General features: G+C 44.9%; 1 protein-coding gene across 1 annotated transcript; it reads left to right on the top strand.

The window, feature by feature from the left end:
* The first annotated feature begins 2,404 nt into the window (after window positions 1–2,404).
* On the top strand, window positions 2,405–23,748 carry LOC144118869 (chymotrypsin-like elastase family member 2A). Its single transcript, XM_077651655.1, has 6 exons — window positions 2,405–2,507; window positions 7,833–8,010; window positions 11,316–11,436; window positions 13,651–13,789; window positions 20,531–20,673; window positions 23,129–23,748. The coding sequence occupies exons 1-6, from the start codon at window positions 2,411–2,413 to the stop codon at window positions 23,330–23,332; spliced, it is 882 nt and encodes a 293-aa protein (XP_077507781.1). The 5' UTR covers window positions 2,405–2,410; the 3' UTR covers window positions 23,333–23,748.
* Window positions 23,749–27,601: the final 3,853 nt, after the last annotated feature.

Genomic DNA, 27,601 nt, shown 5'->3' with positions numbered 1-27,601 from the left:
TAGTCCCACTGTCATTGCATGGCTGATTTGATACGCCAATCAGCTGCTACACTGGCGAAAATCGGTTGCACCTGCATATCAGTTTCGAATTATTCGATAAGCATTTTTATTTCAACGTTAAAGACATGTCAGTGCAGTCTCTGCGAGAGGAATATACGGTGAAGCGGACATTAATTACGTGACGAAGTGCAATCGAAAAATTCTTTGAACTCTTAATTATCAAACAAATTCTGTAATTTTGATGCTAGGGCAAAATATTATATTGAGAAATTTAAACCTGTCGATACCAACAGTGGGTCATGTTTTAATATTCCGGAATCGGAAACAGGGAGAGAGATATATAAGGAAAAAATACCTTCGACTGCCCTTTAAGTTGGCCTTCCAATGTTGCACAATCATCAGGTGACGTCGTTGCACGTGGCGATGCCCCGCAAACAATGTTATCATATTCAATGTCGTAAAGCACATGAATAGCTTTGGTATTTCTGGCATAAAAATTCGAGCGATGTTATTTGATCAATGTGCGATGTGGGATAGATATGCTGATAGGTTTTTAGGGCATGTTTGTATGTTCGATATCTCGAACCACTGTCGCGATTCGATATCTTAAAAACTGTGTTCGTCGTCGATATCGACGGCCTTCAATTCCGCTAAATATTCTTGCGCCTTGGAAATTGGTTTTTGGTTTTTGAGGAAAGGAAATGACGCAGTAATTGTCTCACATCTCGTTGGAAACCGGAACCGCCCAAAAACCAAAAATGAGGAGGTGATTCTACATTTTAATAATAATCGTATCTTAATTAGACCTCGTCACGCAAATATTATCCTCTTTGCCGCACAATGTACCGGAAGACACCACATTAAAAAGTTTCTTTCACGTCATTGGAAAGAAACTTTTGTTTCGTATAATTTTATACTCCTGGCATATCATCCTGAATTAGGCACTCGTGTGAAGTACAGCCCACCATCGCGGCAGTACTAAAACTTCGGGAATCTGAGCAGTGCGCCAGCTTAAGTAAGAGGGTGATGTTTTATTTACTTTGCGAGCAGAACTTCTCACATATTTTCGTTTTCATTATGCCATAAAATAATCAAATTTTCTTTTTTTTTCATTATCACGATAAGCCTTGTGTATATTTAGATTACAGATACCTTTATGCATTTGCATGCAGCAATTTATGCGTATCTGTGGAACTTCTTTTTTGCTGACCGTGCAGTTCCCGTGTTCCTCTGATTCTGTACCACTCCCAGCCACCACTTCCATAGCCCTGTAGATAACTGTGTGATTCCAGGAGCATTCCAGGAGTGCTGCAAGGTAATCTTGCAGTGATCTTCAACAGGAGCACTTCCAGCTGTGCTGGGTTTCTTTAGAGTAAGAAATAAAAAGATATTGGAGCACAGCCTCTCTCTTTTTGAGCCCTCAAGTGTAGCACTCACACAGAAAAAAACTACAAAAGTCGTCTGTTCAGCTTGCATGTTTTCCGCAGGAAATTGCTGAAAACACCGCAAAGAAGCGTTACAGCACTCAAGACTTACATTTCTTTAGACGAGATGTCACCACATGTGCCGGTAAAACCTAACGTGATTGTACTTATATAGAACTTACAAATTCAACATTAACAGTTTGCGACTCTAAGCTGAAAGCGACGCGGGGACGCTGCTTTATCCAGTGGAGTGCAAATCCGGAAGCACTCGGGAAACCAGCATGCCCTTGTTGCTGTGACGAAAGCAATACACATGTTCCAGCTGCTGATTACAAGGTGTACGAAGGCACCACGCGGGCAGCAGCGTTAATTAACCGCGATACGCAGCCACTGTCGACGTCACCGTCGAGTGACGCAATGCGCCAGCCGCTACGTAATTCGACGCGGATCTGGCGAAGTAGTCCTGACACGACGTCACAGAGGAGAAAAGAGAATAAAAGAGGAGAGGGACTCGGGGGAGAAGTAGGATATCTGCGAAAGCTGAGCTCCTATACGAAGCCGCAAACAAAAGTATCAAATGTCTCCCGCATCACAATGAAAAATCGCTCTTTCTCAATAAAAGCGCATTCATGTGGCAACCACTCCTGGTCGAGGCAGGGCTCTCTACACAGCGGGGAGACTTCCGTTTAATTCTCAGAACACGTACCCTCCGAACCGATAAAGCAATAGAACAAGGAATTGAACGCGGACAGGTGTAAGGAATGCGCGGGCGACCGCGGCAGCCAGCTGACTCGTTGGGCGGGGATAAAGAAATTAAAGTAAGGAGGCACAATAAAACGGGGAAAGCCGTGCGGAGGCACGTGAACCAAGAGCAGCGTCTTTCGAGCCATTGCGGATCTTGTTTGTCAAGGACGCTCGCTGCCTGGAGGAGTAGGGCGAGGGAAGGCTGGAGGGCACCAGATACTTAGGGGAGGCGAAGCGACCGCATGTGGGACGCCACCGTTAGTGTCCGTACTGAGAGGATGGAAGTCGGCATGCACCTCGCCTTGGCCACACTCGCGACACTCGCTATGACATGCAACGGTGAGAATGCACTTGCTCTTGATTTTAAAGCGTCATGTCGTACCCACCCTGATGGCTGCTCAGTACCCAGTGTCGTCAATAATAATAGGACTGCTTAGTGCTGCGTGCTTTGTGATCAAGGCTCTATACTCTATGGGTTCAACTACTCAAATATGATTTTCAATAATCTGGCCGGTGACAGTTTTAGGGTGGAGTTGAGTTGAAGTGTTGAATGCTACAGGTGGGATTAGCCTTGCTTATTCTGTCAGCAATTGCTCCACCGTAGCGTCACTTATATGTTTATAAGGTCCTAAAACCTATCGGGTCTGCCCCGCTATGCGCACAGTCACTTATAATAGCACATGTTCCACTCCCGCAGTCACCATCTATGCACACATTCACTCCTCACAGTGCACATCACAGTCCACTCCAGAAGTGACCATCTATGCACATATTCAGTCACAGCCGAACATAGTCCATTGCAGTGCCACAATTCATACACACATTCACTCACAGTATAACATAGTCCACTCCAGAAGGCGCCATCTACACACACATTCAATCACAGTAGGCCATAGACCTTTCCTGTTGTCACCATTCAGAAACAAGATGAGTGTCCTGCAGAAATGTTAAAAGAAGGTGTGCAGCCTCCCTTCTGCATGTCTGGTTTTCACTCGGGTAGAAAATGTCCTGGACTGTGCTGTGAAGGGTTCCTGTGTTCTTGAAGGAAGCGAACATCACATACCTTTCGGCGTGGTACTCTGGGTAGTACATAATATAATGTTCGATATCTCCGCACACACCACATAAAGAACATAGCGGAGACGATGCCATGCCCGTCTTATGCATCTAGGCAGGAGTGCGAGCAGAGGCCGTGCGGATTCGATGTAGTAGAGTCGCCTGGGATCTCCTCAGTACCTTGGTCACACATGGCTTGTGGGGCGCACTCCACAGGGCGCCCCACAGACTCAGAAAGTCATGATCGAACTTAGACTAGTAACTTGCGCTTGCACAGTAAAGTGACTTATTTCTTCTTGATATTTACGTGCGAAATGTACCAATGAGGGGAAGAGATTTGTTAAAAAATCAAGCAGGGTCTGAACACTATAATTATGAGTGAACGTAGCGGGAACATTTCAGTGTAATATCAGAAGATGACAAATGTCGTAAGTTTTGCTACTACCTTCGCGATCACAGTTAGAACCAAGCAAAAACCACTATTCACCTTAAAGTCCTCACTAGAGATTTGTACATCGCATTACACTCTTTGCTATCAGCAGGAAGAGTGAGAGAACCGCACTCTGATAAGATCAGGAGTAGTTCGCGTTCCGTGGTTGTACTTACAGTCGTATACAACTCAAGAACTTGGCCGCTTTTACGCTTCAAAGGACCCCCTTCCAGCCGATGGCGTAGGCCGATTCTCATGATCCTGTTAGTCTGATAATGCAGGGAGCGGCGGCACAATGGATAAAGGTGTCTATCCCCGACCACAGAGGGAAATGATTATACACTTTCATCTACCACTCCTTGCATTGTCAGATTAGCAGGGTCATCACAATCGGCCGATGCCATTGGCTGGAAGGGGGTCCTTTGACGGGGAAAATCCGCTGCGTTCTTAAGCTGTATCCAACTATAGCAACTTGGATCATGTAACCTGTCTTTTGCGACAACATCAAGCTCTTAACGGCAGCATTCTAAAATAAACAATGTCATTGTACTCTTTTTTTGTATGCACATCTTCGGTGCGTGTGCTCATATCAAGTTTCTTGTTGTTTGCTTTTTGTTTGTTTTTCAGTGCGATGTGCGATACCATTTTCCAATGTACCTGATCTGCCCGATGCAGCCTTGCCCCTTTATTATTCTGCCACATCAGTACAGTGTTTTTGTACTTCATTCGGGTGGTTGGAAGTGGTGTAGAAAATACTGAAGTTTTTAAAGACATTAGTAATGTTATGTTATGCACATTTCAGGGTTGCGAGCCTTGCCAATCTTAATAGCACGCGTTTTGCCCCGGCTATTCAGACAGAATGATCATCATGACATGATTGCACGTGTGCATGTACATCTGATCTGATTGTCTAAAATAACTGAATGAGTGACAAAAATGAACCTAAATAAAAAATAACTCTATGCTGCTTGAGAATTTCAAGAAAAGTATTCTTTGGGAAAAGCGTAACAGCTACTTTCTGTGGGGAGATAAGGGAGAGGCGGGGAGCGGAGGAGGTTTCTTGAGGGTGTCTATGTTTACACTCTTCTCGCGCTGCACTCACGGCGTCCGAATACGGTGTTAGCTTTTTATGCCTCACCAGGTGCCGCGAGAGTTAAGCTCCAAGACGAGGGGCGTGCAAGAAGTCCTGTGATGATAACACAGTTGATCATCGCCTGATTAGCCAGTCTATTACGAAAACACTTGTTTAGGCCGCGTTCACGTGAGGAGAAACGCATGAGTGAAACAAGAATGCTCCGGTGATCAAACAGTGTCATGTGAAAAATCTGAGTTAGCATTAGTGGTTGTACAGTTCGCTTTAACAGTGATCGGCTTTCTAGTCGTCTTTTGAATAACACTTCGCCGTCGCTTTTTCTTCCTGCTTATGAGTGGGCTTCTGGACAATGTAGGCCTTTAGAAGGGCAAATGTGGATGGGGCTTTGTAGAGGGCACTGGTGGTTGGAGGCGCGCACACAAGGCGCGAGGTTTTCGCCGACAGAGAAGTATAATGCTAAGGCAGTAGAAATTGGCAGAGCTATCTTCTATATTTCATTTCATTTCATTTATTGATCCCTTAAAGGCCCGAAGGCATTACATAATGGGGGGCATATTGGTTTCCAACGGCGATGATGGGAACATGCATAACAATAAAAAGAACAAACATACAAACAAACATAAAAGGGGTTGTAGTCATATCAGGGTTTTCCAGCAAGTGATATATGCTTCGACTCACGTTTAAAAGCCTGGGTTTTCTAAATGAATACAAGAGAATGCAGAATGTGATCCTTTTCTATACCGACGCGCAGGCAATGCTAGAAGTGGACTACCGAAAGAAATTTGCATGACCGTTTTGTTTTAACTTCTTGTTGCCAGGATTTGGCCTCATTTAAAGCCCATACTCGTACAGCTTGAGCATCGTCAAAGCTGAACGTACACCAAACATTTTTGCTTGATCTGTAGAAGATTTCGTGCAATATCTCTGTAGTCGTGTACAACTCAAGAACGAAGCGTGTTTTCCTTGTCAAAGAACCTCCTTCCTGCAAATGGCGTGGCTGATTCTCATGAGGCTGCTAGTGTGACGATTTAGAGAGTGGCATATGAAAGATAATAGCCCCCTCAATCCATGGTCGAGGATAGTCCGCTTCCTGCATTGTCACACTAGGCGGTTCATGTGAATCGGCCGACGCCATTGGCTTAAATAGAATCCTTTTTCAGGGAAAACCGGCTTTGTTCTTTAGTTGTATTCGACATAGTGCACGACATGCTTGAAAGGGACGTTGCTTTTAATTATGCCTAATCATCAACCAAGTACTGTGAGCGCTGCCTTGCTGCTGTCAGACTTCTTATATCCTGCCTTTCCTAGCACGTAGCAAAGCCGTCTACTGCTAAGAACGTGTGCGCTTTTCAATAAGTTAATGTGCACGCACACACACGTCGACTTGTACAGCATTGACGCCGTCTCTAACAAAGCAAGTATTTCGCTCAAAGTAGAGCTCATTTTCTGGCTAGAAGCGTTGACATTACCTCTCGATGGGCTGGACTGAAGAAGCAACCTGCTCTGTTCCACAAGTCTGTAATATGGGCCTTGCACGATTACGTCTAAAGCATTTCCGCGCTTTAGATTATCCATGAAATGAAAAGAAAAATCAGAGACTGAATATGAGGCACGTAAGTTACTTCATTTCAAGCTGTGCCGTGTCGAAGTATGGCCAGGGGTTTTGCAGTATTACCGATGGCAAGTAAATAACTCCGTTACTAACGTACCGTATTTGCAAGAAGTAACCGAGCGACAGTGGTTTGTTTCTTACTGCGCAGCGAAGCGCATATGACAGCCCTTAAGCTCTTAAACTGTGTAGAGTAAGGTGAACCCTTGTCCTCACGTTTTTAGACCTTTCGGTCTTCAGGGGTGCTGTAAAGGCTCTGTTATACGATTGAGAAGCAAAACCTTGCTGCTCGGTTACTTTATGTAAAGAAGGTGCCTATACATCATAAACGCTCTTTGACCCTCATTTCTTAGCAGGATGAGTGAAACCTACAGCAACGGTGGCAAAGTTGTTTGAGCAGCGCCTCATAAGCAGAAAGTGCGGGGCTATACCTCCAGTGCCGGCAGGTGAACGCCGGTCCTAAAATAGATACAAGATTTTCCCTATCCTCATGCTTGATTCTTCGGGGTAAAAATGGTTAAAAAAAAGGATCTTTCATCCTTCAGCTGAGCAGGGCAAAAAACAAAACAAAAACAACTATGGCGTCCTTAGGCACAACGCATTGAAATCAAATTACTACTATGAGTAAAAACCTCTCGGTAAATGTTTTTCTGTTGGCCAACCCCGGTACTAAATTGGTACAGATCGTCCGAAGTGAACAAAAGCGTCGTCAAACAATTTGAAAATGACCGATGATCACTGTGTGAAAAAATGAATTTTTAGACGCTCTCCGCAGAAGCAGCAGCCGGCTCCAGATCCGTTTAGTAGTTAATTCTAGAGATCCTACAGCTAAGGTATTTGCGCCGACAAAAAAGCGAGAAAAGGAGGCAAAATAAAAAAAAACATCTTTCTTTTGCAGCAAGGCGCAAGGAAAACTCTGTATCGAGGCATGGGGATTAAAGCAACCCGTTGCGCGTGCACTTCTTCTGCACGTGCCAAGTAGCCTTGCGGGGATGAAGTTCCGAGAACACTAGCAAGAAGCGGCGCAGTTAATTGCCTGCGCTCGGTCTGTGAGCTTCCGTCTTGCATTTCGCGACGCAACCGGATCAGCGAGCGACGAAACGGACATTCATGTGCCTCGGGGCTGAGGAAAGAAGCGCAGGTAGCCTGCAAGGAATATAGTTTTTTCTTTATTTACGTTCGCTAGTTTTGTTTTTATTGTTTTTTCCTGCAACGCCAAAAGAAGAGACAAGAGTGGAATCAATCTATCTATTTTTTTATCATCGTTGAAGCTCGATCTTTTTCTTTGGATTCTCACTTTAATGGGTGGAAGATAAGGTATCGCGAGCATTTAAAGAGTGGCGTCCGAGCTTCCTCACTGCTTATAACTGAACGACAAGCGAAAAAGAAATAAAAGCGATTGGATCCACTTACATTTGACACGTGTAAGCGCTATTTGCTATTCCATGTGCGTAACTCTGTTCATGCATTCAACAGCGTATCAGCTGTGCGGCACCGCGCCAATGCGACAAGGGGGCGCGTTCAGCGAGGTGACACCCTCGCACTGGCCCTGGAACGCTGCCATCCACACCATCGCCAAGTTCCGGCCGGAGCAGTACTGCAGCGGGGCGCTTATCAACGACAGGCACGTGGTCACAGCTGCGCATTGCGTCGAGTGAGTGGTGTGTCCCCTCATGCTTTGCGTTGACTTGGGATTCTCTTACTTCTCTGCTTGCCGATAAAATACAGCCTCAAGACATCATCGCTAAACTCGTTTTACGACGCCATGACCCTTTCAGCCAGTAGCAAGGAGCGGCGCCAATGTCTTGCGTTTCTTCCATTGGGTTACTTGAGAACTTATTCAATAATCCCTGTACTTATTGGGCCCCTGAGCTCAAAGCCAAAGGGAGGGGGTTGTTAGACAAGGGCTACTTGGTTAGTGACTAGGAAATACGCACAACAAAATCGGGGGGGGGGGGGGGGGGGTTCGAATATCGTTCTTCCTTTACACCATAATCCTTTATAAGGCACAAGTTGTATGCTTGTCTCACATTCATACGAATGGTAAAACAGCGCTCAGAATTACTATAGAAATTGAATGATATCATACAAAAAAGGCACGCATTTTTACCAGTGACTTCGTAAAAAGACATTAAGTTTGATCAATATCCGCACGTCAGTCTTAGCGACGTATAACGTACGATACATTCAGTAGAAATGAAAATTGCTTCAAGAGCTATTATCAGGCAGCTAAACTGATGGGGAACATTCGAATCCTCCCCAATGATTAGAAATTTATTCTCCCGCCATTATGCACCACGCGAAACTGTCCACCCACGCTAGTAGAACACGGAGAACACTAAGAAGGCCTATTAGCGAAAGGTAAAAACATGCTAAATGCGTTGATTGGTAGCTTGGCAGTATTTAGCACGCTAAAATATGGTAGGTAGGTGCACCGTTGATTGCATGTGAACACTCTAAGCAAATGGGAGAACCTGAGCCCCGCTGTCCTACGAAGGGATGATAACAACGCAAAACCCTGCGCGGTGGCATACAGCGGTCGGGCCTCACAGCCTGCTCAGAGCTTGAATCGCTGACCTGTTTTGTCTATACATTATAACTTTTTGAGAATACGCATTTAGGCTTCGGAGCTAATATGTAAATTTTTTTTGCAAAATACCCTCGGGTATTTTACGAACGCAGCTTAAAATGGCAACTGAAAGATGCGTAGAACATTGGTTGCTTGGCGGGTTTAAGGACGGGCGCGACCTTCGCCAGCTTCTACTGTCAGGTTCTACTCCGCTTTTCCAGGAAGTATTGCTTAATTAAAGAATACGAAAGCGACAGCAGCGGGGTAGTCGACAGACAATCGCATATACCGTCGTATCATCGCGATGCCCGCTTGTTTCTATACGCAGTAGCGGTCAAAAGCTCTCAGCGTGAAGGACAGATCTAATTCTGGCACATCCGCCTATGGGTTGTCAGAGTTACGATATGATGGAAGTAGCGCGGTCCCTAATGGTGTCTTCGACTGGTCGCTCCCGTGATCCGGTTTGGATTTGACAGAGTGGGAGCCGCTCTTGCTCTGAGAGCGTAGCGAGACTGATCAAGCCGAATGGTCAGCGAGTTTTTAGAACGGAAGCGCAGGAAGCAGAAGGGGGACGTAACTTCGGGAACCACAACATGGCACCGCTGCTTGTGGCTGCTGGTCCAACAGTAGCCGCACGGGGTGGCACACAGTCTGCATCGTGATCGCCGCGTAGCCTGTTTCGATCGCTACCCCGGCTTTCCGTCCCACGGGACGCTCATTTTTCGAACATCGCCTTGTGGATAGCACTGTCGTCCTCGTCTGAGCTGCTGCTGGAATCGCTGTTGTCATGCGACAGCAACACAGGCCGGGTTCCTAGCGTAGTTATCCGGCCTCTCTGGGACATTTTGCCTCACACAGCGCGGCACCCGCAAAACAACACAGCAAGGACGCTACTACTGCGTTAAAAGCCTACACTTGCTTCTGCCTTCGCGTAGCGGACGCCGAGGCCGCGCACCGCTTTCGCGAAATAGCGGAAGTGACTCTGTCACGTGAACTCATCTCGGAGCCGCTCCGACTTTTTTCTCGGAGCGCGTCAGAGCGCTCTGAGCTGGAGGCGAGCGCTCAGAAAGAACCAGCCGAATGTAGTCAGAGCGGCCGGTTTTGACCAGCCGAATGTGCGGTCGCCTCTCAGAGCGCTCTAGAGCGATCTAAAGCTACCAGTCGAAAACACGATAAGTCACCATGCAAGAGCCGGAATTATTTTTCAGAGACTTCTTTTATGGACTTCCGCTCATTCAAACAAAGCGCAGCAGAAAAGTAAAGCAGTTGGGGATGCTTGCAGATGCCCCTGATAACCCGCCAGATTCAGGAAAGCGGTTTTGCACGTGTAGCTGCACGCAAAAGTCTCGTGACATTTTTTGGCTGTGCTTACTAGGGTAATGGTGTGGGCTACTTGGTAATCCATTATTAAAATTGTATAGAACGCATTTTAAAACCGACAAGCACAAAGGCATATGAAACGTGGGAGGTGTACCACAGCGCATCAGGAGCCATTAGTTGCATGTGTTGAAGGCGTGGTGTACACAACTCCTCTTTCTTTCGGAAAAGTTTACGTCGGTCAGACGGGAAGGTGTTTGAAAGAGCGGTTGAAAGAACACAAATATAAAACCCACGAAACGGGCACCGGAAATCTGGCGATGCATCGTCGTCGATGCAAAGAAAACGACGAATATATCGGCATCGAAAGGGCATGCGAACCAAATCTTACCAATAGTATGACAACAACAACAACAACAACAACAACAACAACAACAACAACAACAACAACAACAACAACAACAACAACAACAACAACAACAACAACAACAACAACAACAACAACAACAACAACAACAACAACAACAACAACAACAACAACAACAACAACAACAACAACAACAACAACAACAACAACAACAACAACAACAACAACAACAACAACAACAACAACAACAACAACAACAACAACAACAACAACAACAACAACAACAACAACAACAACAACAACAACAACAACAAATCTTACAGGCTGTTCTGTGGTGCATAGGAACTCTGATCAGATACTGCGAGAGCTAGTAGAGGCTGCTGAGATAGCTATGCTGCAAGATACCTGTATTAGTGCGCCCTCGGTGGCCCTGACAGAAGCTGAATTTCAATTTTGGAAGCGTTAAAGCCTCTATGTCTCATATCTTTCGGCCTTCCTGTTTTCAGCTTATAAGTAACTGTTCCTGTCAGTAAACGTCAGTTGGAAATAAGTGCTCGTGTGTCTGTTCTCGTCTTTGTGCTTGTCTGTTTTAAGTTGCGCTCTATATAACTTTAATCATGGCTGTGCTCAATGGTGTATAGACGAATATGTCTTGAACGCCGACAAGCGCGAATGCTTTCAAAGACTTTTGCGCCTTTCCTTTCAGTAAAAGAAGAAGCGACGGTTTGCGAGTTCATTTGGGATCCTGGCGAAGGAACGTACTGGACGAAGGCGAAGTAGCACTGCCCGTGAAAGAACTGTGCATCCACCAGAACTATTCTGGCAGTGTAAGTAAATTATCGCCTTAGTGTGTTGTCCACTTTTAAGCAACGCGAAAAACTGTCATTTAGGTAGAGACGGGCGCGAAATGGCCATGTAATATTTTTTTCAATATAAAAAGAAATTTCAAATTTGTAAATGTAAGCGCTATGTTGTTGTGATCATAAAAAAAATAAGGCTTACGCCTGCCGAGTAAGGTGGCCGAATAACAAAGATCGAGGTCGGCATTGTAAGTGATTTTTCACTATCTTTTCTTACGTTACTTAATCCTTATCGTCAACAAGACAAAGTGACCGATTCCTCTGATACCAAGAGTCCGTGAGACTTCAACGACTGATAAAGGGAGGGAAGAGAGGCAGCCACAGATATAATTCTACATCGGGGTTATGAAATTAGAGCAACAGTTCAATTGCTTAATGGAGATGCACAGCAATGCTTTCGTTGCTCGGTAAAACATTTTGGGCGCAAGAAGCCTTTTCGTAAAAATTTCCGTATAAAGCAAATTCTGCGCTGCCACCATACCCATTTGAATTTTAGGAAAGTTTGGTTGCGTAGAAGATGCTGGCCTTCCGATGGATGCCGTCGCCGCCACGCAAAGGCAAATCCCCTGCACTGCTGGGAATATTGGCGCCAGAAACGCGCCACCAACCCGATGGCCCATGCGACTGCAAATCATCTAAACAATGTAGGCACGCGCTCCGACGTTTTCTGTTGTTTTCGCGCCTCGGATTAAAGTTCAGGAAAATCAGACCCAGAATAATGAATGTCTCATGTATAGTAAAAGGGGTTGACCGGACAAAGTATATTCACTGCTAGTTTCCAGTGATTTATTAACTTTCATTATAATAAATAAACTCTGATAAATTTTTTTTTGGAGCAAGATATCTGATCCGGGCATGTTCGCATTGAACAACACTTTCGGTTTTGTTGTAGCACTCGTGGAACTTCCTTGTAAAGAAGTTTAATCTCGTCCAATTGCGTATTTGCGGATCAGTTAGGAGGTTTGGGAACGTGGCCATCATTTTTGCACGCTGCAGTTTCTTTTTTGTGCGTGTGGGTTGCACGGCATATGTTGGCAGTATACATAAACACAGTGCGAAACATGGAGGTGCATACAAGCTCTTCTCGCTACTGCGTTCTTTTGCTCTGCATGCATCTAGTAACTTCTTGAGACCCAAATAAAAAATACAAAATTGCTTTATCAACAGCTACACTTCAGTATTTTAGTTTAATTGGGAACTGAATTGTCTAGCCCTCAATCAAACGTGTTTTATATCTTTGGGCGGCAATAATTCTCCTCATTTTTTCACCTCTTTTCGCACGTCAGTGCTACCACTACGCACGTATTGATGGAACGGTTAGATCATAATTTTTTAACAATTTCACTTGTGAAGTGAACGCTGTCTTATCCGTTCTGTTCCGGCCACCTATGTTCAAGTTGGAATGTTTTCGATATGATCCTTACTTCAGTAGTATATAGAGAAGGGCCTTAAGTCGGTGCGTATCTATTGCACTTCACTCGTCGTTCCCTCCGTCAGGCAGCCATATAGCAGGTAAAGAAACATGTGCGGCCAAAGAAATTCAAGTGTGAACCCTTACAAATTGAAGAGACAGACTGGCTAATTGCTGTCGCTTCTTCATGAAGCCTTACGAGGGCGAAACACCTTGAATGGGTTTGAAGGCATGACATTTCATGTTTATCAGGCGTGTATCGTTTCTTCAAGGCAACCATAGTAAAAGTGACACAGACGCTTTTTATGTCGATGCGCACCGCCTGAGTCTTCCTGCCCTGTAATAAACGACTGATGTCTTTTAAAGAAACAATTGTGCTATCCCAATTGTATATACTCTCAGCAAAACTTGATATTGTAAGGCGTGAACTATGTAAGCTGCAACGAAGGGAAGAAAACAAAAGCCGTTTCGCGCGCAGACCACTATATTTTTCGGTCTTCGCCGACCGCGATGGCTCTGTAACTTCGGTGTTCTGAAAGCTGCTGATCCCGAGGTCACGGGTTACACATTTCGACCGCGCAGCCGTATTTCTGTGGAAGCGAAATAAAAAGACGTCCACAGGCTGTGCGACCTCAGCCCACGTCGAAGAACTCCAGGTAGTCTAAATTAATCCGGAGCCGGCGTCCTTCATGATCAAACCTATGGTTCGCTTCGGGATCGAAAGCCTGGCAATTTACAATCTATTTTTTTTCTGTTTTCTATGTATTCAGGCCAACGACATCGCCATCATAAAGCTCGCAGAGCCAGTCGAGTTCACGAGCCGAATAAGGCCGATTTGCCTGCCCCGAAGAAACGAACACTTACCCAAGGACTCGGAGGCATACACAACAGGATGGAGTGCTAGGAAAGGTAGGAGCCCCATGTTTAATGCTCCATTTTGCTTACACTTGATCTAATGGCGCAATGGCATACCGTATGCCATGGAGGCACCGACTAGTGTTTGGTTTTTTGCTGGTCGGTGGTGCTGTTAGTGGGTACATGGCGCGTGAGAGCCGCCATTAGGGGGCTCATTGCGCTTCTTCCAGGCGCGTTAAGAACTTTAAGGAAATTGTCTGGGCGTAACATAATATAATTTTATTTTAACATACTGCCTTTAAAGCAGAAGCACGATAGTTGGGAAACAGATTTTTTTCAAAAAATACTAAATTATAATGAAAAACACAGATTGCTCCAGAAGGATTCTGTTCAAATATTAATCGGAGAATTTATGTTCGGACATGAAGAGGAAGAGGTCATGCACTTCTTGTATCTTGCCTCATCTAGCATGTTCCAAGGGCTTGGTCCGAGGGGTCGACTCTCGATTGAGCCCTGCGGAAACGCTTGAGAACCTCTTGCCTGCAGGGGTGATTGCTGTCCATCGATGCAGCAGGATGGTTGACCGAGTAAAAATTCTTACGGAGTCCGTCATTGCCACATTTGCAGGAATATTTTGCCCGTCAGAGATTAAAGTGCGGCCATTGGTTTTTCGAGTAGATTCCTTTAACTCTCGGTCCCTTCAGTGTCCAAACAACTGCTGGCGATTTGGCCACAGTGGGAAAGCCTGCAAATCGGTCTTACGCTGCTGTGCCTGTGGGGAACGTCATAGCAGAGAGGAATGTCCTGAACAGCAAAAGAAATGTTGTTTGTGTAGCGGTGCTCACCCTGCTGACTCACCTGACTGTCCTGCACGAGCACAAGAAGTTCAGGTGCTTGAGCTTATAGACAAGCGCAGATGCACGCGGAGAGAGGCTTTTGCCGCAGTCAAGGAGAGAGCCTCAGGCTACTCTAGTGTGGCCGCCAAATGCCCACCCATAATGGATTCTAGTTGGTTCCAGGCTATTACAGCGGCAGTTGAGAAAGCTGTGGCAAATGCAGTGGATCGCATTATGGAAACCGTGTCCACGTGCATTTCGCAGGTCATAGCTGCTCAGATGACCAATCTTCTGCAGGCGTCCACCGCTCCGCTCTTGTCTTCTTTGGCTTCGGAAGCTAACCCTCCTTCAGTAGTATTCAATACCGCTCCACAGGGCCAAAAACAATGTGAGCAACAAAAGACCTCTCAGGCCTCTCCTTCGACCAGCGTTATGGACGCATCGTCTATGGACTGTATGGTTATGGAGTCTGATCTCCGCGCCCAGAAACGAAGTGGGTCTCCTCTCAATATTGCAGGCCCATCTTGGCCCCAGTCACAGACAAAGAAAAGTAACCCAAGTCAAAATGCTTAGACCAGGATTCTAGAAAAGGCAGTCGCGGCTGCGACACTCCCTCCAAGATAGGGTTCTTAAGTGTACTACAGTGGAATGTTCGATCTATATTCTCAGCTTCAACAGATTTAAATTGCCTATGCAACCAGCTTCAACCAGATTTAGCTTCTTTACAGAAAACATGGCTAACTTCAAATTTCAATAATCATCTCAAGAATTACCGTCCGCTCCGGCTTGACCGGTCATCACGAGGGGGAGGGTTGTTAGTGCTCATCTCTACAAAGTTTTGCCACAGGGCATGCATTTCTTTCCAATATGGGGACAATGAATGTGAAATCCCTGCGGTTGACCTCAGTGTCCCAGGTCAACAGCCCCTTACGGTAGCTAATGCATATTTCCCGTCTGGTGTGCGTGACACTCGGCCCCTTGACTCACTCATGTCTAGCAGCCGATCTCAGGTTCTATTACTTGGAGACTTCAATTCGCACCATGTGACGTGGGGGTTTAAAACAGACAGCTTTGGTTCTAGACTATTTGATTGGGCTTCTGACAACAACTTGATTTGCAACAATTCCGGATTGCCTACGTTTGTTCGGAGCCAATGCCGCTCTGCCTTGGATTTAATTTTTTCCTCCCCAGGAGTCTCTGTTACGTCTTGGGCGCCTGTTGACAATGCAACAAACAGTGATCATCTACCGATTAGTTTCAAGTTTGCGTGTAAATTAACTCTTCCTGAGCGACATCAGCTCACGTTAATAAATTAGAGTTGCTTTAAAGACACGCTAAAATCAGCCCTCAAAATCACTTCAGACACTTGCGCTCAGACAAGTGCCGAAAGCAAGGCTGCACATCTATGTTCATTACTTGACCATGCAGGGCAAAAGTCTGAATTTTTGGTTAATAGAACCAAGGGTGCTATCGCGAACAATTATTAGAATGCTGAGTGCACGCGTGCATATAGACGACGGAAAGCAGCTTGGAAGCAACTTCTCATGAATCAATGCCCAAAACATTGGTTGGATTATAAATATGTTGCAGCAACATTTAAGCGCACCGTCGCCCACGCAAAGGAGGAGTATGATACAAATCATTACGATTTTCTTTCACAATCAGGAAACAAACGAGCTTTGTTTAATTTCATGAGGCGCAACAAGGTGATTCCTCCGGCTGCCGACATTGAATCTCTCTTTCAGTCCCCTGCTGACATCGCAAAGGCCTTAGAAGATATTGCGTGTGGCTTAGAGCTTCGCTTTACATCTGCCTTACCTTCTCCTACTATATTTACATGCACCTCAAGTGATTTCACTGAGGTCTCTATGCCTGAGCTGTCGCAAATTGTTCTGCGCTTATCCCCAGCGGCTCCTGGCCCCGATAAGGTCACTTCATCTATGATCAAAATTTTGTTCAATTAATCTCCTGCAGACCTGTTGGCTCTAGTTAACCATTCTATTAAAGGTCCTTGGATACCGCATGAGTGGCGTCTTGCTGAAATAGTTCCACTGCTTAAAAAGCAAGGGGAGGGCTTAACTTTAGACAATATACGCCCTATTTCCTTAACATCGAACCTAGTGAAATTGGCGGAAAGGGTCCTTCTCAGCCGTGTCATGTCATTCATTTCAGAAAATGCTGTATTGAATGCATGTCAAATTGGTTTAAGGCCGGGTAGTTCAATTTGGTGTGCTCATACTGACCTAGAGAGTCGTATTAAATTAGCTCGCAATAGCAAACAGTTTGCTGTGCTTGTCACCTTGGATGTCAATAAAGCATACGACAGCGTTGAGCACTCGACTCTATTACTAAGATTACAGGAACTGAACTTCCCTAGCTATTTTCTAGCCTGGATTTCTGCTTGTTTGGAAAAAAGAGAATTTTACTGCTGCCAAAATGGTGTTTCTTCAAGGAGATTTCCACAGACAAGAGGTGTACCGCAGGGATCAGTTCTCTCACCTGTTCTTTTTAACATTTTTCTAAGCTCAATTCCATGCATTCAAAATGTGAAAACTTATGTCTACGCCGACGATATTGCTTTTTTTGCAACAGCAGGTGACATTCACACTCTTTATCGAACCCTGCAAAATTACCTCAATGTTATTGACAACTGGTTAGGAAGAATTCATCTGTCCCTTAATGTGAAGAAATGCGCATTGTTAGTATTTCCAGTTTCGGTTCCTGTAAATATCTGCCTGGTCTATAGAAATAACATAATACCTCAAGTTCAGACGGTGAAGTATCTCGGAGTAATATACGACTCTACTCTTTCCAGGCGCCCATACATTGAGCAACTTTCTGCAAAAGGAGTTCGAGCCATTGGTATCCTGCGTAGGCTTTGTAGTGCTAGCTCAGGCATGAGAAGCCATACACATCTGATGATTTATAAAATGTACGTCCGCCCAATTTTAGAGTTCGGGTGTGTCTTATTCTCAGGAGCTCCTGCCTATAAACTTCGCCCTCTTGTGCTGTTGGAGCGTGAGGCGTTGCGGCTTTGTATTGGGCTTCCTAAATATGTCGCCCAAGCTGTTCTGTACCTTGAGGCGCGAATGCCATCGTTATCAGCTAGGTTTCGCCTTTTAACAGTTCAAACATTTTTAGAATTGTGCGACTCACCTCTTCATGCTTCCAGTATAATATTTCTTAGTCAACCTTCTGCTTTTTTTAGTGCCGCCTGGTCTCGTTTTCATACCCCGCAGATATGTTACGTGCAGTCCCTCCTTGATCCCATAAATATTCATTTCACAGATGTCCGCCAATTGTATAACAACTAATCATCTGTCCAGATTGAATTCGATGACGTTTTCCCATCTAATGCAAAGCTACAGCCCTTTCCACTTCTTCAGGGTCTGTTGCAGGACCACCTAAGGTCCTTTCCCTCTCATGTTCTTATTGCTACCGATGCCTCACAGGATCGCGAGAAGGCAGGTGTGGGAATTTTTTCGCCTTCACTGCATTGGTCTTTTTCTCTCCGTCTTCCTGACTTCACTCCCAATTTTCTGGCTGAATTATTAGCAGTAATCTTAGCCTTACGAAAATTAGAAACTACTGTTTTCCAGGTGTTGGTTATGACAGAGTCTCTGTCCATTTGCTCTTCCTTATCCTCACCCACTGAGTCTCGGGCATTACGCCTCTTTAAGTTTCTGATTCCGCTCCGTCTAAATTCGGTAAGGTTGCTTTGGGTACCAGGTCATATGGGTTTTCACTTAAATGAGGTTGCAGATTCCTTAGCAAGAGCCTCTCTCTGCGACCCAATTGTTGCTGTCCTGCCAACGTGTGCATATACAGCTGCGGTGAGGTTTCGCAGCTACACAATATTTCAGGAATTTGCTGCCTCGGCTCTTACATGATCTCCCGAATATCAGCATCTTCTGCATTCTTGGAGTAGCGAAGACTGGCGCTCACGCAGACTAGAGGTCTCTTTCACGCGCTTGCGTTGCCGGGTTCCCCTTCTAAATTTCTACCTTCACAGATCTGGCCTAGCGGCTTCCCCATTGGACCCTTTTTGTGCCGAACCTGAGACAATAGATCACTTCCTGCTGTTCTGCCGCCGCTTTTCTCATTTGAGGAAGCGTCTTTTGCAAATTCCATTTCATCAACTGGGCTTGCCTGTGTCCTCCGCGATTGTTCTTTCCATTGGCGCTTCTTTGCTTGGACGAAGCGACAGGAGTGTGCGCTCTGCTGTGCAAAATTTTCTTCAAGAAACGCAGCGACTCCCATTCTAATTTCTTCTTCCCGCTCTCAGTCAGTACGACATTGCAACATTACAGGCATTGTGTACTATTATGCACATTAAGCCATTGCCCCGTCTTCGATCTCCAAGTTAACAGGACCCCTGTCCTTCCGTCTTCCAATCTATCAGGCTACATCCTATTACCACTCCTTTTCCAGTCAAGCATTTCCTGTATCCAGCAATTAACCGCCTGTGTCTTGGCCACTCCCCCGTAGTGGGTATGTGCCAGCAACGTCTGAGGCCTTCCTTCCTTCCTTCCTTGATATCTAATGGCATTACAGAGAACCAAAATGTGAAGCCTATATTACTAGACGCATATGTCTTCACATCAAAGTGACTGTACGTTCAAATAATAATGTGAGATTTCGTGTTCCGGCATGAAGAGGCAGAGGTTTCAAATACGTCTTCACATCGAAGTGATTGCTCGGAGTGATATTTCTAGGGCAATTAACTCAAAAGTTCATGAAATTGTGCACTAAAAGAATGACCTTTATTTTCAATTTCAGTCAGCAGCAGAGATTACCTGTTAATTGATTTTTAGTCAGTTGTGCGGTCTTCTGCCATTCAACGCTTCTTAGTTTTATTTCGATTTGAGTGTTTATTATAAGTTAGAAAACGTTGGGACTTTTTTTTTCAAGAGGAAGCTGTTTCCAGTTGGCTGTGGTCGAGAACGACCAGAAACTTCTTTGCACTTTATAAAAAAAAGTGTTTTACCTCTCCTACCTAATGTGTATTAAGTCACGATCCGTGTAGACACTATGTTTTATTTATGTTTTGCAAATATTCATATGCTCGTTGATATTGAGAACAGAGGTGTTGTTCAGCCGGAAACTATACATAGGTAAAGTACGACAGCGGTGTTGTCCTGCCGGAAAATATATATAGGTAAAGTACGAGAGTTGTAATCTGAGTCAGTTGGCACATAGTCTTAGAATGAACTAGAAGGAAATAAGTTTCCCCACGCAGCGGCGCAAGCGCCTTGGTTATCTCCCAACCATCGTTCATAGTGTCTTGGTCGTTGGGCTGAGCATGCTTGGCTGGCTTTCCTAAATACAGCACCGCTGTTAGTTTCAGTTCCTGTGTCTTCAAGAGTGAAGTGCGAATCAAGAAAGGTTGAATACTTCATTCGCTAGGCTGCTTAGGCGATTTCAGTCAATGTTTAGGTTTTTTTATTTAAGGATGCGGCGGTATGCATTATTTCTTCGTGGTATATCTTAAAAAGACACTAAGCTGTACTTCATTCAGTTTTTTTGTGGTAAAAAATGATTATCTGGTTCTTTCTGACTATGTTGAAGCTTGCGTAGCAGAAAAATAGGCGTTTATAGCTGAGAAAAGTGCGTTTGAAATATTCCTGTCGCTCGAGTCAAACGCTTGACGTATACACCGAAAAAGTCTCACCCGTTATTGGCAGTGTAGCCGACACTCACCAATCTACGCCGAAAAACCTGTGTCGATGGAAGTAGAAGTTTCACTGCGAAATCGGTCGCTCATGACGACATGTGTATTTAATGTTCGACCCTCTTTATGGGAGAAAAGTTTCGTTTGCTGCGAAATTATTATTTTTTCTTTCCATTAGAATGACTGAATATGTCGGTGCAGGCCAACCTTAATTTCTCCCTTGTGTCTAATTAGATTGCGCGTCCCGCTGCCTTTAGCTCACCTTCATGGCATACTTTTCTTTCTCAGGAAAGCCAACCCGTCGTACCAGGAGAACGCTGCAGGAGCTGAAGCTGACGCTTATGAACAAAATGAAATGCGTAAATTCCTTCGATGTAATCCTATCCGAAGACGTTCTATGCGCTCCACACGACTATGGTTCCCTGTGTGAGGTAAGCATTGTGCAATTCAGCTGGCTGGCTTTGAAACCGCGGGCCAACACTGTGCTATGGAAGCATTTGCAGTACGCCCAGTGCGGGAAAACGGCAAACAGCAGTTTAGCACAGAAACAATGTTGCTAAAAGAAAGCATCAGGTTTAGTTACTAGGCTTACGTTCCTAAATGGGCTCCGAAACTTCTTCTGAGTTGAGGACATAAATGTGTTCTATCACTACATTCTGTCGTCATGAACACTTGAGCCAAATAATACACTTCTACACGCAGCAGAGAACTGTAATCACGCGCAGAAATTGGGGAGTCCTTACTGGCAACTTCATGCTCGGCCATCCTCCGTCGCACGCTTCTGTGTAATTCTATGCAGAGATAGCCATTGATTAGATTCTTTCAGGCATCACGCCACTACCACGGCCACGACCAGTGAGCAGTGTCGCTGCGGTTTGTCAAGACAGCCCCCCCTCCCCCCCCCCCCCCCCCCCGCACGGGGAATTACCACGCGAGCAGCGCCGACCTTTGAGCGCCCAAAACGTTACGAGAGGAGGAGGAATGGCGCGAAGACACTTAAATTCAAATTGTGTCTTCAGATAACTCAGCTTCTACAAAACGCATTAAAAAAAAGTCTTGCTAGAGGATATTCGGGAAGAGTTGTCATTTAACATCCAAGAAATACCGCACCTCTTTGACAGCCCCTTTCAAAGCACCTTTAACTGATTGGCCGATGCCCAACTAAAATCTCAGACACCAACTCCCTGCTGCGCCTGAGGGACAAACACAACGGCATAATTGTGCTCAGCAGCGATCCTGTGTCCTCTGTATCCTGAAATGTAAGCATGCGTGTAAAAAACGTGTGAAAAAAATGTTCCTTTTTTGACTTTAAGGTACGAAACGACAAGAGCTTGCATCATCTTCGCGCATCTTGGAAGCAATGCGTATCAACGATAATGCTCACGCTAATTGTTAGACTCATCGCAGTATAACCAGCCATCACACCAATCAACGCAATCACGCGGCGATCAATGAAAGTGGCCAGGTGGCCGAGGTTGCAGCCGGTGATGGCTTTCAGGGTACGGACGAGCTAAAATCTGCACTACACGACAAAAGCTAAGCCTTAATTTTACGGTCAGGTTGCAGTAGTTAGTATTCGTTCGCTCTCGTGGTCCGTTAGTGGCTGCAATCTCGCAGGAGCTCGCTAACCAGGAACTATCGCCGCAGAGATAAGACTCTTTACAATACAGACACTAGATTAAGAACTACAAAACTTCTATGAATGCTATGAACAAGTTGTAAAAGAAAATAAGCAATAAGTACCAAAATTTTGCGCATGCATCAGCTACGTATTTGTACCTTTCTATGAAAGTGAACCAAGAAGATGTGGGAATCCACTAGAGGTGTTCGCATGGCTTGTCTTAAAGAAACACTGAGGTTGAATTGAAGCTGGCCTGCGTCATTAAATGACTGCCTCCTAATGAAAAACGCACTACTTTGTCTGACCCAGTAAATGTGGAATACAATTTATAGCCAGTACCCAGTGCGGTAATGCGCATGATCAACGCTAGTTCGTACAACCTACGCTTTCTCAGTTGTTGCATTTTCTTTGAATGCTGTTGCTACGCGTAAGAGCCTGATGGCCGCGTTTCTTTAGGAAGGATTGCAAGGAGCGTTTCGTGATGCGAAAATTGCCTTTACACCGAATTGTATATCTCTCCGTGCAGCCTACTTCGTTCGCAATCCCGGCAGCATTAGTCCCCGGCTCTAGCCTCCCGCGTACGTTTAGCGTTGAGGGCATGATGCTCCACATGGGCTGTCTGCATGGATCTCCCGCAACGTTTCCAACGTTTCCGACGTTTTCCGTCTCCGCTGACGGCATTTTCATAACTGCGGCGGCTGCTGATACGCAGGCATGCACGATGCCGCGCGATCCGGTCTTTGGAGGATGTTTTCATTACAGGGATTGCAAGGAGTTTGGGGACAACTTTTTTAGACCTCGCAAAGAACAAAACAGTCGCTTTCTTCAAGGAAAAAAAATCTATGCAGGTATCTTGAGTGTCCATTTAATGATGATGATTTCCACTTACTCGCCCAGCTTGCTAATTGTTTGTAGAAACATGTTCAGGGGTTATTTATTTTAGGAATGAGAGATTTAGGCACTCGTACTAGTATTACTACAAAATGCCTAATTTATTCCTGTGATATGAGGAGCAGCGTTACGTTGGCATGATTTGTCGCAAACGTATTTAAGGAAATGCATGTGAATGCTTCTTCTTTCTCTTTCTAAGCGCTGTCCGTAAATCGTTTATGATCTGTCATCGTTCGTGCCTACTTGCAGCATGAGCACCACCTATGAATGGGGTATGCCTTTCAAAACTCACACAAAGTTACCAAAGCGCACGACCTGCCTTTGCATGCTGCAGTTCGGCACTGCAGTCTGAACTGGCCGCTTTGCATGTGCAGGGAGACAGTGGAGCGCCCGTGATGCAGAACGTTGGTGGCCAGTGGTTCCTCCAGGGAGTCCTCTCCGGAGGCCCGGCCACGTGCGGGGACCCTACGTTGCCCATGGTCTTCACCCGCGTCGCTAGTTTCGTGGACAACTTCATTACCGCCTACCTGAAAGCCAGAACTGAAAGTCAGAAGGTGGAGATCTGTACATTGAAATGATATAGTCGTCTCAGCCATTGACATTAACAAGACGCACGTGTGACTGTCGCAGCCTTCAGAGAGGATCCTCACAGATAGTCTTTCGAAGTTTAGTATACTGTCATATTTAATTTAAATTAATGAAGAGGGCCTCACTTCTAGAGTGAGGGATTATTTATTATCTTTATTAAGGTGTCTTTGCAGTGTGAGTGAACCGTTTAATGTCGTTATCGCCATTATTTATGTACTGCTTTCAATCATTGTCCTCCACCCATGAACTTGCTTATGTGATCACTGTGTTATTTTTATGCCTGCAAGTTCCAAATAGCATGATGCTTTGAAAATCATTTAGGATTATTAAGAGGGGAGTTCTAGTCAAGATATGAATGTCTTTCACGTTTCCGTTTAACGCTTCGCGCCTTTCAAATGCTGGCACAATAAAGCACTCTCAAAGAAATGTTTGCTCTTATTAAAGCATTGCTTTCACGCTCACGCTATTTTCCATTTTAGTGTATCCGGTGTCTGACATCTAATTTTGTCTCCGCAAGCATTTGATGAAAATGAAAGCGAGAACTGGACACCAAAGATTTGACGCTGGGTACAAAAAAGAGCATTGCAACAAAGATATGGAGCACACCTGTCAAGAAGCAAAAAATAAAATAAAGCTGTAAGCAATCCAGAAGAAGGACGTTCTGGCGGGCTAGTTGGTTCATACTGAAGCGAATAAGTTCAAACTGCGTGAACAGGACGGGACGTAAGGCGCGCAAAAGGACAGACAAAGCGCAGACATCCAACTGATTTTATTTGTGAAAACACGTGGTTTATTAGGCCCGCCAACATAACAAGAAAAACACTATCGCCATAGGGCTGGCTGGACGATAGAAAACATCAGCAGAATTTTGCAGGACAATTAGAGCCGGTGTGAAACACGGACATGCCCTTCTAAAAACTCAATCTCTTGTCTCGATAGCGATAACGAGAGCGAGCTAACGCAGTCGTCACCCCTTTTGGCAATAAGGAACGGTTCGGTAACCTCTCTTTCAGTTTTGTCGCGTGCATTTGAGAGGAAAGCGGTTTTGTACAGGTAAGGAACGCAGTTGGGGCTGTCACAGCTTTTGAAATGCAATGGTAGATTGCTGCCTGTGCCGGTGTGCATCGGCCTTTTATTCTCCAGCGCTAGCTTATCGAAGCACCGGCCAATTTGGGCGATGTAAACCCGCCCGCAAGATGGAGGTATCTGGTAGATAACCTCGGAGACACACCTGGTGAACTTGGTCTGATGATTTTTCTTGCATGACCTGCGTTTGTTCTTGTTTGTTTCTTTATTTCTGAAAGCTGGGGACATACTTTTTTCAGCTTACAAGGCGGCGAAAAATCCAGCGCAACGTATTTATTTTTACTTTTTTCTGCCCTTACGCACCTTTAACATTTGCGTGCTCGAAAGGATTTTAAGCTGCTGTCTAGCGAGAAGCATGCAATGCACCCTAATTCACTGCCATTATTCAACATTGTGTTTCAAAAGCAAAAACGTTTTCCTTTCTTATCTCACGCCCTCCTTTATCCCTTCCCTTACGGCGCGGCTCAGGTGCTCACAGAGCTGTGAAACAGATACTGCGCCATTTTCTTTCCTCAGAAATCAAAGCCAATCTTCAAGGAGCAACCAAGCTGTCACCGGTATTTAATGTTCGGATCAACAGGAATGTTTCTGCTGCGTTCGTGCAACATAAGGTCCATTTCTATATAGATAGCAGTTAAATTTTATAGTTCGCATGTATTCGTGCCCGGAGGATTTATTTTTGACTGTCATACAGAGGCTGTCCCCGCTAATGCTCCTAATTTTAGGTAAGGCGGCCACACACGGCATGAAAAGAAAAATCGCTTTGGGGCAAACCCTGGTCAGTTCAATCAAAAAAATAAAAACACAATAATAACGACCGCCAATGTAGCTGCTAGCACAATCCAGAAATAAAAAATCGAAGGTGAGGTATTTCGCAAAGCTATTAATAATATAGAACAGTATTATTAACATATAATTATAGTGGCCGCGAACTGGCCGCCTTATCAACTTTCCTTCTAGGAAGGAAAGCAGGGCTCTCCACAGGATATTGTGAATGGGTAAAGATTTAGTGCTTCACATTCGTGTGTCTAAAGATGTCATTCTCACTTCGCTTTCCCTAAAATTTTAAAAATAACAAGGCGCCCTGCGAGGTAGTGCGTAGGAAAAAAAAAATCGACATGTTAAAGGTTCCGGCCATTCTTCGTGTGTGTGAGCCTGCTGGCTGAGTTAGCACCTTGATCAGCCAGTAACTAGGAGAACCTAACTGTGAACGTATCCCTGAAAGTTAGGCTCAGAAAATCTATGCAATATCAAAATATATGAATATGTGCCGAAATTTAGGAACCAAGGAATAGAAAAAAGAGATCTTAAAAAACCAGAAATTTATCGATTTCAGAAATACGTTTTTTCTGTTTATTATTCATTCCCGCTGTGGTGGTTCAGTGTGGCTTTAACATTCGTCCGCTTGACTCAATGTCATGAAAAATCGTAATAATAGCTATACATGAACAGCGCATGATTGCTCTCATAGTCTGACACTGGCATCTCACAGTCCTGAATGCACGCTTAAATATGTGATATAGCATTGGGTTCTAAAACCTGACGTTTCTGTTGTTTTCTGGCACCATAACCTCCAACTACAGAAAAAGCGTTTGTACGTTACACGAGCTCAGTGCTGCGAACTTGAAACAAAACTGGTAATGGGGAAATGAAGGTAGAGTTCACGCGCACATATACTATCCGCGTGCCATATATCTGACATCGGAAACATTCACAATGTATTTTTTCTTGCGGGCTTGTAAAAATAACTTTGGGGCTGAATACTTCTGCCAGAGTGAAATACGTTAGGAAGAAGTTTATTATAAGATCTTCCCTGCGTTTCTACAGTGGTTCCCAACTAAGGCTTTCTTTCGCACTTGAAACACTGAAATTCCTGGTCTAATTTAAAAAACAAAAACAAAAAACAAAGCGAATTGCTATGTTCTGAATTCTTTCTAAACTCTTTACGTCACGTGCAAACCGCGGATCCTACACAGCAGAGGCGTAATCCAAAACAGATCGCACATTTTATTTCTGGAATGATACCTTTTTCTGAACTGGTAACATTTTGCATTTCGGCACCAGAAACCTTGTACTTGGCATGATTTCCTTGTGATGTGAACAATGTGTCGGCACCAAGACAGAACACGTGTGAAATATGCACCGCGATATTTATGCTCTTGAACAGATAGTAGCTTAGTAGGGTGTACAGTGTGGCAGAAGTCGGGAGGTATTCTTTGCCTTGAAAAAGCACATATGAACGTTTCTTTTTAAGTTGATCAGCATATGCCAGTCGGTGCACCACTGAGATTGTAATAAACTGAGTTGATGAAATTTGCACACCATCAATGGCTTGTAGTTTATGGCAGTTAGTCAAACGGAAGCACGGTTACTGTCTATCCAAACTAGTGTATGGCGCTAAGTACATCGGGAATGCTGATAATGCGTGACCTATGTTGTTACATTTTCATTCGGCTAAAGGCTAAACAAAACGCCGCACTGTTCACGCTGCAGGCAGTTGCGAGTGCGGCCATGGCACCTGCGCCAGTGAGGGAGGCTGGGCTGCGTGGCGCAAGCTTCCGCCTGGTTTTGTACGGAACGAGAATAAAGGATATCGTTGATTTTGCAAAAAAAAAGCTTCGTATGAAAGGAGGGAGTATGCAAGGTCGGAGACGCGCATCGCAGTCACACCAGTGTGAGTCCTGGTGTGCTGCTGTGTTCCAGGTACAAGGTAATGCGTAGCACTGAACTTGCTTGTTTTTGTGCACGTTCTCGCGCCATGCAGAACGTTGCAGGACGTTTTGTAAAGAGGATGCAAGGGCGTGCTTGGCTGTTAAAAAATGTTTAGTACTACTGGCCCTTAACTACCGTCGGTTGGTTCAGCAGCTCCCGAAGCGAGGCATGTTTTTTTTTCCAAACTGCGTTCGAAACGAAACTATCATGCACAGTTGAACCTCGTTCAAAAAAAGTCATCGCCGGGCCCTTTCAACTTCGTTACAGCCGTAGCTTCGTTATAGCCCGTGTTGACCGAACTTCCAAGGCAAATCGTCATTCCTTCGTTATATCTGTTATTTCGTTATAGACTTTTCGTTACACCGAGGTTCGACTTACTGTGCTCTCAATGTTTGCCCAATATATTCGTCGTATACTAAATAAAAGCGGCCAGCGTGGCGAGGTTTCAACAGGTTGGAAAT

This window comes from Amblyomma americanum, chromosome 2 (genome assembly GCF_052857255.1).
Source record: "Amblyomma americanum isolate KBUSLIRL-KWMA chromosome 2, ASM5285725v1, whole genome shotgun sequence".
Classification (NCBI taxonomy): Eukaryota; Metazoa; Arthropoda; class Arachnida; order Ixodida; family Ixodidae; genus Amblyomma; species Amblyomma americanum.
The sequence above is the reverse complement of the archived record's forward strand: the minus strand, read 5'-3'. Positions and strand labels throughout refer to the sequence as shown.

Excerpts from the sequence above, each read along its gene's own strand:
- LOC144118869 (XM_077651655.1), top strand. The coding sequence starts at position 2,411 with ATGTGGGACGCCACCGTTAGTGTCCGTACTGAGAGGATGGAAGTCGGC. Across the intron at positions 11,437-13,650 it reads ACCAGAACTATTCTGGCAGT|GCCAACGACATCGCCATCAT; the intron begins GTAAGTAAATTA and ends CTATGTATTCAG. Across the intron at positions 13,790-20,530 it reads AGGATGGAGTGCTAGGAAAG|GAAAGCCAACCCGTCGTACC; the intron begins GTAGGAGCCCCA and ends TTTCTTTCTCAG.